The 12236-nt window shown below is 32.6% G+C and overlaps 1 protein-coding gene across 14 annotated transcripts in view; it reads right to left on the reverse strand.

The window, feature by feature from the left end:
* Nucleotides 1–12236, reverse strand: part of Pcdh15 (protocadherin-related 15) — a 453622-nt gene that overhangs the window by 33052 nt on the left and 408334 nt on the right. For all 14 annotated transcript variants that reach the window (XM_013017079.1, XM_013017081.1, XM_013017082.1 and 11 more), the window contains 2 exons: nt 10666–10881; nt 6942–7030 (listed from right to left, as the gene is read on the reverse strand). In XM_013017079.1, coding sequence (XP_012872533.1) covers nt 6942–7030; nt 10666–10881 — 305 coding nt within the window. The remainder of the gene's footprint in view (nt 1–6941; nt 7031–10665; nt 10882–12236) is intronic.

Consider the following 12236-nt stretch of genomic DNA (forward strand, 5'->3'; position numbering starts at 1 on the left):
GCTCTACCACTTGAGCCACAGCGCCACTTCCGGCTTTTTTTCTTTTTGCTTATGTGGTGCTGAGGTATCAAACCCAGGGCCTCAGGCATGCAAGGCTCTACCACTGAGCCACCTTCCCAGCTGTGGCTTTAATTTTTAAAACAACACAGTCATAGACTTTACAATTCAGTTATAAAGTTTGGCAAAGTTTATGTGTAAAGGGGAATTATCACAATTAAATCTTTGTACAGTTAAAATATGCTGATAAAAAATAAAAAAACAATACAAATAGTGCAAGGTAGTATCTGATGATGGCCAGCTTCCTCAAGAAAGATAACTGGTCATGCTTTATCTTCTAAGAAATAAAGAATGTATCTTCTAAGAAATAAAAAATAATTGCAATTACCTGAATGAAAATTTAAAAAAAATGGGCTTACAGTTAGAATGGCTATAATCAAGAAACCTAGTAACAACAGATGTTGGAGGGGATGTGGACAGAAAGGAACCCTACTGCATTTTTAGTGGGAGTGTAAACTTGTTTAACCTCTCTGGAAAGCAGTATGGAGGTTCCTCAAAAACTCCACATAATAGCTCCCTTATGACCCAGCAATCCCACTTTTGGGCATTTACCCAAACGATCACAAACAAGGTCATACCAAAGCTACCAGCACAACAATATTTATCACAGCATTATTTATCATAGCTAAGATATGGAACCAACCAGGATGCCCCTCGGTAGATGAATGGATCAAGAAAATGTGTATATATATAAATATAATATATTATATATAATATATAAAATATATAATTATATATAATATATTATATAATATATATTTATATATATATAGGAATTCTATGCCTCCATCAGAAAGAACGCATTGCCCTATTTTGTTAGAAAATGGAAAGACTTGGAAAAATGATATTAAGTGAAGTAAGCCAGGCCCAAATAAACATAGGTCCCTGGTTTCCCTTGTTTGGAATGACTAGTACATGTCTAGGACAAGCAGAGAAGGTCAAAGGCTATTTACATATGACCACATGATGTAATGTTAAGCAAAATGTACCACAAGACAGGGACACAAGTATTTTTTTTCTTTCTTGCTAGTGTTTTTAGTGTACTTATAATGCACTATGTGATTCATTTGTTTCTTTTGTATGTTCTTCCCCCACTATATAACCCCTGTTTTCACTGGATTTGATGCGTGTGTTCTGCATCTTGTATTTTTGTAATTTGAGGAGGGGAAGGGATATAGAAGAATGCTTAAATGGGGATGCAGGTTGACCCATTGTGATAATGAGATATACAGGACACTATGTTGAAAATGAACTTTATAATGTTAGGGTGGTGGGGGTTGGAAGAGTTGGGGAGGTTGGGAGGGAAGTGATGGTAGAGGGAAAACAAAGGAGGAGGTAACAATGCTTGCTATGAAATTACCTTGCTCATGTAACTGTAACCCCTCTGTACAATATTTTTACAGTAAAAATAAATAATAAAAATGGATTCAATAATTCTATTAACATTTGAAATCATTAACTATTCAAAATAGAAACACTATATTGAAAATCATAGTTAATTTTTTCCATGAAGATAATATTGAAGCAAAATCACAATCTCAGTGTATTGACAAACAATTGGCTCAATTTACTTACTTTTTTCCTGGAACCAAGTGATTTTTTAGTAGAGTCAATGAAATTTAAATTTACATCACTTTCTTCAGTTATGTACATATACATGTTTAATTGAATTTAGCCTAGAATTTCATTGTGTGTGTGTGTGTGTGTGTGTGTGTGTGTGTATCAAAGAGCAAGTGACCTACTGGTATATTTGAGAGAGGTAGAATCTCTGGGTTGATATAAAAATTTTAGCTTTATTTTAAATTAATACAGCAGCCTTCTCAATTTCCTATTTTTTCAGTATGAAAAGGCCAAAATAAACATTACTTAACACACACATACACACACAATATTTCACCTTTGCATACTCAGCTAACCCTCAGGAACAGTTTGAGTTTTTAATTAGGTTTGCTGAAAAGCAAACTGGAAAGCTGTGTATTGGAGAACAATCTTTGTCTAGCCCCTCAGTACAGATTCAAGTTAAACTGCTAGGTATCTCTGTCTTTCTAGAAATTAACCCGATTCTCAAAGCTTTAGCTAATTTCTTTGTAGCTTTAGCTAATTTCTTTGTACAATGCAGTAAGTCACATAATTCTAATTATATGATTAAAATTGTACAAAATGTTTACTATACAAAACCTAATAAGGAGGAAGGATATCATATATTTTCACTACTTGTTAATATGCATATGGAAGCTTTACAAATTTTTTGATTGTAAACCTTAGTTTTTCTGAGAAACAAATGGCTTGTGCGTAAGTAGCAAAGTTGATAACTCTATCCTAGGTGCATGCCAGTATTTTATTTCAAAAATCCTATCGAAATCAGTAGGCATTGTGGATGACCGGGGGGATCAACATAGGCTCTCCTGATTGTACTTTTATTCCATTCATCTAAACCTACAGGCACTTTACCTGATCTGTAGCCTAAGTTATGCTCTGTAATGGGAAGCGATCTTTCTGCTATACCACAGATAAAAATATTTTCCCCTGATTTTGAATTAGACTCACATGTAGTTCTACTTTTCTAACTAAAAGAGGTTTGGCTTTGTGACCTTTACCAGTGATTCCATTTTTCCTCCATTTGTTTATTAGTTCACTTCTGTTACTTTGGATTTACAAAAGGTGAAAGCCCAGTTTGTTGTTGTTTTCTACTTTCTACAGTCTCTGCAGGCTTTGCAGACTCTCTGTAAGTTGCTCTCATCTCTTAGTTTCTTTTACGTTTATCTTGAAAATTTATTTTTTTCAATTGCATTTTATCTTATTTTACTGGATGAGTCATGCAAATCGCATATATTCTCTTTGGAATAAGGTAGAATGCTAAGGAGAATTAAATTTAGCCTCAAATACACATGAGACATAAAAGCATCTAAAATACTATTTATCACTTTGCTGATAAAAATGGAATTTTCTAATGAACACATATGGGTGGATTCATTTCTCACATTAAAATAAACCAGCAGCACAGGGTGAGATAAACTGTGAATAAGTGTGAGAAAGACAAGAATCATAAACATGATTCAGAGAGTGAAGGATGGACTTTTGCTGACCAAAGTAGCCTCCCAAGTAAAAGTGACCAACACCTTAGACCAATACTTGTGCTGATCTATAAAAACAATAAACCATTCTCTTTGGCGAACATCTATATTATATAACAGGATGTGTATCACTCATTTAAATTGTGTGAAAAATAGTGCTAGATTAGATTCAAAGAGAGAAGAACTTCAAATAGTACAAAGGGGCCCTAAATATTTTAGAAACCTCTACAGAGAATGCATAGAAAAGCAGTGCCAATATGTTTTATTTTCCATACACATCTCTGTAATGGGAAGTATTAAGTGGTTTGTTACCTTTTAAATTTCTCCGAAAAGGAGCTGGTATAGTTTTAACTTTATGCATTAAGAAATGGGTCCATTTATCATGGAAACATAACATTTCATAATTTTCATAATGGTGGACCATCAGGACATTAAAAAAATAAACCAATTTGAGGGCCTCAAAATATGAGCCTTGGGAGCATTTTAGCTCCAAATCATAAAAGCTTTGGATAAAAGTGAACAGCATTTATCTCTTATTTATAAAAAGCACAGTGAAATATAACTTAATGTGAAAAATGGTATTTCATTAATATGTGCTGAATTTATGTTTTATTTTCATGTGTGGCTTCAATGTATTTTTTTACAGCTATTGCATTCCCATAAATGAAAACATGCATTTTTAAAAATGGCATTACTGAAATGGCTACACTTCATTATCTGATAAAATTAGTTCATTTGTGATAATTCTCCCTTGATAACTTCTTTAGTTTCAACTATTCTCTATGGAAGCTATACTTATAGAATATTAGTATGATACTGAAAATATGTATAATAATTTAACTGTGGGATACAGCCACTAATATGGACCATACAACTGAAGGAATTTTTAGAGTAGGTGGTGAATACAATATAGGAAATAACATTTTGCGGATTTCTTTTCATCTTACTGAAGATCTTGAAGTCATTAGAAAGGCATGTGATGTCTTTAAAAGGCATGTGAAGTCATTAAAAAGGCATGTGATCACTTATTTTCTGTTTTCTTTGTTATATATTGTGCTTTGATTTCAGCGTATCAGAGAAGTTTATTTAACTATTCTCTTATAAACTACTGTATCTTCCACAAATTTGAATTAGTTCCTTGTGTTTCTGTCTTTATTGAAATTATCAGTACTTAGCTACATAACATAGGTAAGTTTATTATTACTTTCACTGTCGAATTTTCTGCAAGAAAATAAGAACACCAATTCAATGTAGCCAGCACCTTTGCTGTATTCGAAATTTAACTTTCAATGTCTAAACCAAGTGTTTGTGTGTGTATTTGCATGTGCATATACAGTAATGAATAAGTCTCTAGCTGGAAGACATAGACATCAGGACACAGAGTTTAGTTTATTGGCCCAAAGCTTCTTAGCTGGTCATTAACAGGGTAGAGCTTGACTGGAGATACTGAATTGAAATGAACTCAATATTTTCCCTCAAGGCCAAATCTTCATTACACTGATTTTTTTTAAAGCAACTGTAAGTGCCTACACTTAGCATATGTAGCTTCATATTTTAGTTCTCAAGAGACTCTTGAATTCTCATCCTGGAAATAGGTATCTTAGCTAGATTTCCAAAATATGTTTTATAAACTTATTTCACAGATGAATATTAGGTCCCATATGAAGGGAAAATGTTATATTTAATTACTAAACAAAGTTGTCCAAATTACAATCGCATCACAAAAATTATCAATAGAATTTAGTAGAGCCATTTAAATTCATTCCAGGGAATGTAAGGATTCATATTTATCCTCAAACAGCTAGAATTTACTATAAGTATTCTTTTCCAGGCACTGCTAGTAGCTATTAAACCAAATCTCTCTCTTCCTCTCTCTCCCCCCTCTCTCTTTACAAAATCTTTCCCTTTACAAAATAGCTATATCAGATCTTTAGACTCCCAGTTTGTATTGATTTCACGCTTATCAAGGAAACTTTGAATTATATTCTAGTTTCAAAATTAAAGTGATAGTCACATGAAATTCAAGTTTTCCACTATGCGTTCCCTTATTTGCAATAACTAGTATATATCTGTAACAAGCAGAAACGGTCAGATAAGTTGATGTTAGGAGAAATGAACCCCAACATAAGGAATCAAATGGTTTTTCTTTCTTGAGATTGTTTCTAACATATTTATAAAATGATTTCTTTGTTGCTTTGTATGTCCCTCCCCCACAGTATACCCATGTTTTCACTGTATTTGCTGTTGGTGTACTTTATGGAGGGAAAGGGAACAAACAAATTTTTTAAATAGGGATACAGATGGACCCATTGAACAATGAGATGTACAAAACGTTATATCGAAAAATGAACTTTACAACTTCGGCAGGGCAGAGGAGAGGGATGGTAAGGGGCAACAAAGGAGGAGGCAACAATGCTTGATAAGAAATGTACTCATTACCTTGTCCATGAAATTGTAACCCCTCTGTATGGTATTTTCACAATAAATAAAGAATATGTTGAACAATTTTAAAAAAAACACATATAAAAAACACCATAAAAGAAGATCTGCATTTTCTCATGGGAAATACAGAAAATGGCTTTAGTGATAAAGGGACTTACTATGTAATAATTTGTACAAGGAATGGGTATGTTACTGGTTTTGATTCCTGGAAGAACAATTCTTATGTTCAGTTATGTATTGGCACTCTGTGCAATATGTCCATAGGTGAATCCCCATTGTTGAATCAGATCCAATAGCTATTACCATTATATATCCATCATCTAATAGTGTATTTTCAAAAGGTGATAAAAGATAATTCTTCTCAGAAAAAATCTAAACCAACACAGGATCTGAAAAACTCTTTTTAAAGAGGAATAAGGCATGAGAAAGACAATCTGTTTGACAATTGCTTTTAGTGTTGGACAACTGAAAATCAAAACCTGAAATGTAATAATTGCGCACCTAGCAAAACCACACATGTTGTAATGCATGCCTATTGCATTTCATTTGACATAAATTCTTAAAGATAAATGATCTCTTTGTAGCCTTTCCTGGAAATTTACAAGTGAGGATATTTTCTTGCACAGCAGCAAGTTTATGGCTCCCATCTATTATTAGCTGAAACCAATTAAGACAAACATTAATAAATGACAAATATGAAAATGATAAGTGATGTCAGCTTGATTAAGAGATTTAGGAAACAAATGACAAAGGTATTTTTGATAAGCCCTGACAGTAACAAAATATTAAAGAAGATCAAGTTAATAAATGACAAACTCAATCAGAGTCAACAATATTGCATTCTTTATATTACCTGTCCAATTCTAAAGAGGAAGGAGAGCATGCTGTATATTTTACAATAATAAATGACATATTATTCAAAATTATCCTTCATTTTTGTAAAAAAATAGAATCTCAAGTAATCTAAAATTATCACAGCAACAATTAGCTTGTTTTATGTGCCAGCCAGATTGCTGATTTAAAAGAAAATAAGCCTTTCGTATTATTATCTGGGACTGCACACCAAGGTATATATTCAAATCAAAGATCTTATGATTTCTTATTTACAGTATTTTTTAGTTTTGGTGATGCATGCACCAAAACATTCTCAGTTTAATTATTGAAATTTGGGAAGTTTGAATTATCTTTGAAAATTATTCAAAGATGCTCTTATATTTTCAATGAAGCTGCGTAGCTTGTTAAACATAAACCAAATTATCCCAGGGAACCTTTTTGAAAATATATGTGTAACATGAATATTGCAATTTTTAACATTGTTTAAGTTTAAATCGTAATCATATGAAAATAAAATGAAGCAAAATCCATTACTCTGTAAGATCTTCTATCTTTTTTTCCACTAATGTAGGGGGCACATTGGAAACGATGACTTGCATGTCCAGCTGATTGACCACAGAAACCTGGGGGGAAAAAAGAGAGAAAAAAAACAGAATTAACTTTTACTCAACAAAATTTTTATAACAAAAATAATATTTCTTCCCTGCTACAAAGCGAAAGGATGAATAGTTCTCATTTTCAAGATATGAGGTTTGACGGGCGTCTGTGGTTCATGCCTGTAATCCTAGCTACTCAGGAGGCTGAGATCTGAGGGTCACGGTTCAAAGCCAACCCTGGTAGGAAAGTCCGTGAGACTCTTATCTCCAATAAACTACTAGAAAACTGGAAGTGGCCCTGTGGCTCAAGCGGTAGAGCTCTCCCCTTGAGCTGAAGAGCGCAGGGACAGCGTCCAAGCCCCACGATGGTCAAAAAAAATAGATAGATAGATAGATAGATAGATAGATAGATAGATAGATAGATAGATAGATAGATAGATAGATAGATAGATGATAGATATCTGATGATTACAATCTTCAGAACGATTTTTCCCAGGAATGCATTTTTAATATCTTGTCATGGTCATTTAGAAAATACCAGTTTCATTCTTTCTTTCAACTGATGACATATTTCATTGCATAATATCAAGAAAATAAATGGCCTTTAATGTGATCACCATTCAAATCAGAAATGTTTTAAGGTAATGGAAAGCTGTCAAATTTGGGGTGGTAAATATGTCTTCTAATGTTCTAATGCATTGGAAAACTTCACAGGTGTCATTAGTATTCAATATTGGTAGCTGTTTTTCTTCAAATAGCAGGGTAACTTCATTTGTTTTTGTGTTAATGACTGTCATATTTAAATGAAGATACCCTCCCCCCAAAAATGTGCTTTGAAATAAAAATTCTACTCCATGACAAAGTTTGGCAGTTTAACGTGCCTACTTTTCTGTGGAGGAATCATACATTTCAATTTATCAGACAAACTATTGAAAAGGTATTTAGTCAGGTCTGATAGATGATTGATAGGTAAATAGGTAGAGAGATAAAAGAAATATAGATAGATTGTTAGATGTTAGAGAGAGTGTGTTTAAGAGAGAGATGTGTAACATCATTCACTAAGGGAGCGAACATAGGTTTAGAAGAGAAAAGAGTCAAGAATAATCCGATTCACCAGATATACATGTCTTGTATTCAGGAAAGAGATCTGGGATAAATATGTAGTTTATTTGTACTTGAAGTTGTGGTACTAAGTGAGCTTACCAAGTCACTGAGAGAGGATAGAAAAGACAATAAGATTAAGACCCAAGGAACCTTGACATACAAGATTAAAAAACTGAAACAATAAAACAAATTAAGAAATAATATCAGTGACGTGCAAGAGTATAGCTGCCTGAAAGCCTAGTGAGGGTGATAATCAGCTTGGACCTTTACTGCTGGTTCAAAAGATATTAGGACCAAAGGGTCTAGTGAATTAGGTAACATGAACATATTGGTAATCTATGACTGTTGAGGTTATACTTAGCATATGATTAAGATAGGGGAGAAATGAAAGTCAACTATAATATGGAATCCTTTTTTTGGAAAAAAAAGCTCAGAAATAAATCATTGCTAAAAGATGTAGGTCCAAAAGACTTTCAATATTTCTGGAAAGTAGAAAGAAAAAAGTTCAGTTGTGGGAATAATCAATCATATCAAAGAAAGAAAGAACTTAATGCTGACAAAGTCAAAAGTCAATGGGAACACCACTGAAGCCATGTCTTGGGCTGGTAAGTGAAAACTGAATCAATAACAAGTGGAAATATTGGAGGTCTGATAAAAGCTTAGACATTGTCAGGAAAATTATTAGAGATATAGAGAATAACTTTGGCTCTTAATACACTGGGTTGTGATTGACTACCACTCAAGATTTGGGAGCTAAGAGGGGTCAGTGAATGACAAAGTGAGTTGAGGAGGATAAAGGCTGGACATATTGAAAATGAGGATTTAGTAGTAAAACTATCATACACTGAATACTACTCTGTTAGTATGTGGTATGAAATCTGTCAATCATAGAAACAAAAAAGAATGCAAACAGAATCAACTGCTTAGGAAAGAAACAGTAAAAACCCTGTCCTCAGGGAAGTAATAGGTATTAAGGAATTGATAAGTATCTGAATTTCAAGATCTCATCTTCCATTCTTATGAAAAGCTTTCAGTGTCTGCCTACTGATTTTAAGGAAAGTTCTGATGTTTTCATATGGATTACATGTTTTATATGAACCTTCTATTTCAGGCTCTAGCTTTATTCCTCATTCTGTTTCTCTCTTACACTCTTTTAGGCTGAGTAAATACCTATGACTTAGTCAAGCCTGTCAATATCCTCTCTTTTTTCTTGGTTCCGCACACATTTTACTTCCTGCATAAAGGTGATTTACCTAACCATATGTCCTGTGTCTTAACTAAAGGTTTCAAGAATGTATTTTCAAAATCATTTACTGAGACAGCTTCCCTGGTGTTTTCAGCTTACATTAGAATGTAATACACTTACTTATAAATGTGATACGTTATAATTTGCTTGATTTGAATGTCTTCCTTCAAAACTATATTTTAAATATGTATTTTCAAATCACCCACAATAGATATGAAACCCAAATACATAAACTTCATAAACCTTACTTTTGTGTACATTTTAAAGGTAGCTATGGTTTTCATATTACATATATCCTGTTTTGTTATATTTTGGCTCTTCTATAATATTTAATGATACTTTATTAATCTTAATATTTAGATTTATTTTGTAAATTTTTCTCACTGTTAGTTACCAAGCTTAAGGCCTTGTGATTTGTAGGGAAAATTCCAACACTGAGATGAATTCCTTAGCTTCTAAGATCTATAATATATATTATATATAATATATCATAACTAGTATATATATATATCATAAGTAATAAGAAAAGAAATAACATTAACTTTCACTAGATTGAAAGATCTTAATTGGATCAAAAATATTTGTCAACGTTAACATCTCCTAGGTTACCCTTAATTACCTGGCTAAATTGACTTGTTACATTGTAGCCTAATTCTTGCAGAGACTTTTTACTCAGAAGCCATTTTTAAATTTTGTTTATCATTATCTAAGAAGAAAAATACTCAATCACTGGTTTCTGCATGTCTTTCTGCATGGTTTCTATATAGAAAACTAGGGGAGGAGGACTTTGAAACATGAAGATTTGTTAAGATGTGAAAAACAATAGATAAATTATACTTCACTTTATCTGTGATAAATATTTCCAGTAATATGTCTACTCCTATTTTTTTAGTAGTTTAATTAGAAAAAAGTCCAAGTAACCCATTCTTCCAAATTAGTAGAAATTCTGAAGGATATTTTAATTGATTTTCGATATTTGGAATAAAGGGTAACATTCAACTTCTGTGCCTTTAATATTTAAATAGCATATCAGTGATAATATAGGAATCTTTAATTTCATTAAATATAATAAATACCTTCAATAGAGAGATTGCTAAAGAAAGGAAGTGACACTTATTCATATGTAAAGTTGATATAAAACATTTTTCTTTGTATTCTTAATTATAAAAGCTAAGTATTAAAATCTGGATGAAAATTAATGACAATCATGTTTTAGAAAAACTTAAATTTGTTTTAAAGATGTTGAAACCAAAACACTAATCTCTGGCTAGAATTGTGTATACCTCCCTTATGCAATGATTCAGGTACTTACAAGTACATCTGCTTTTCCACTCAGTCCCTTCCCGTAGTCATCTGTTGCAATAACTTGAAACTTGAAGTAAGATCTCCTCATATTATGGAAGAGCATAGCTGTTTTGATAAGCCCGGTGTATGTTTCCACCACAAATCCTTCTTTCCCCTCTTTAATAGGTGGTATTATGAGCCTGTATGCCATGGCACTATAATTGCCAGTATCTATATCAGTAGCCTGGGAAGAAAAATGAGATATCAAAAATCAACAGGTAAAGGTTAACCTTCATTGAAGGGCTTGTTTCTGTCTACAAGATTATTGTAGGGCTGGGAAGGTGACTCAATGGTAAAGTGCTTGTCTTGCATGCTTGAGGCCTTGGGTTTGATTCCTCAGGACCACATAAGGATAAAAAACCAGCAGTGGCACTGTGGCTCAAGTGGTAGAGCAGTAGCCTTAAGCTAAAGAGCTGAGGGACAGCGCCCAAGCCCAGACTTCAGACCCCATAATGGACAAAAAAAAAAAAAAGATTATTGTTTCCTGGGTAATAACACAATTCACTCTGTTTTTCCAAATAACTTTATGTGTGTGTGTGTGTGTGTGTGTGTGTGTGTGTGTGTACTTTGAGTCTTCATTGATGAATAGATATTTTTAGAATGGTAGTGACTATGAATATAAAGGACATATTATAACCCTCAATCAATTAAGATTTTTGATAGGTATGTTTGATGAGTTTAATTCTAGGTAAGTTCTGACCCAAACTGATTAACATGTATGATTTATTGTTTACCCAAAGATTGTCTTTGTGTAATACATATAAGGTTATTGTGCTTGGGTTCTAGCATATAACCTAAAGGAAAAAAAGAAATAGAAGATTATAACAACATAACTTAAATAACATAATGTAAGTCAAAGTTCAGATATTTTAACAAGTTGATTTTGGGAAACATAGAGAAACTGTAATCAGTTAATGCTATTACATAATAATAGCAGATTCGATCGACTGATTCAATTTCTTTTTAATTATCCTATATCCTGATTATAAGATTTGTTCCTGTTGATAGATAATTATGACCAACAGACTGAATTTTCTTCCCATTTAAAATAAAAAAGGAATAACCTTTACTTACAATCCCTTTTTAAAATTATACAATTATGAACAAAATATGTCCTTTTGGTTCTTCAGTCATGACTAAAGGAAACTTTTTCAGAATGTCAATAGTGAAATATTTGGAAAGGGAATGGTAAGCAGAAGAAATAAAATATTGCCACAGGAATCTATACAGTATTCATGAAAATAGATATATTACATATGTGTTTTAATGTATAATTAATGTCATTGCATAGCTGTTATTATCAGTGAAAATACTAAATATTATATTTATGATTTTTCATTACAAGAATTTGAAAACATTTATTCAATAATAAAAAAAATTTGACACATACTCCAATGGAGCAGAAGATCCAGATTAAACCAATATAAATTCTGTCATCAACAGGCCGAAATTTTTTGAATAGAGACCCGGAAACACAACAAATCAAAGAAAGGTTGGACAAATGGGATTGCATAAAGTTGCAGAGCTTCTGCAGGGCAA

The sequence above is a fragment of the Dipodomys ordii genome, unplaced genomic scaffold (genome assembly GCF_000151885.1).
Source record: "Dipodomys ordii isolate 6190 unplaced genomic scaffold, Dord_2.0 Scaffold34, whole genome shotgun sequence".
In the NCBI taxonomy this organism is placed as follows: domain Eukaryota; kingdom Metazoa; phylum Chordata; class Mammalia; order Rodentia; family Heteromyidae; genus Dipodomys; species Dipodomys ordii.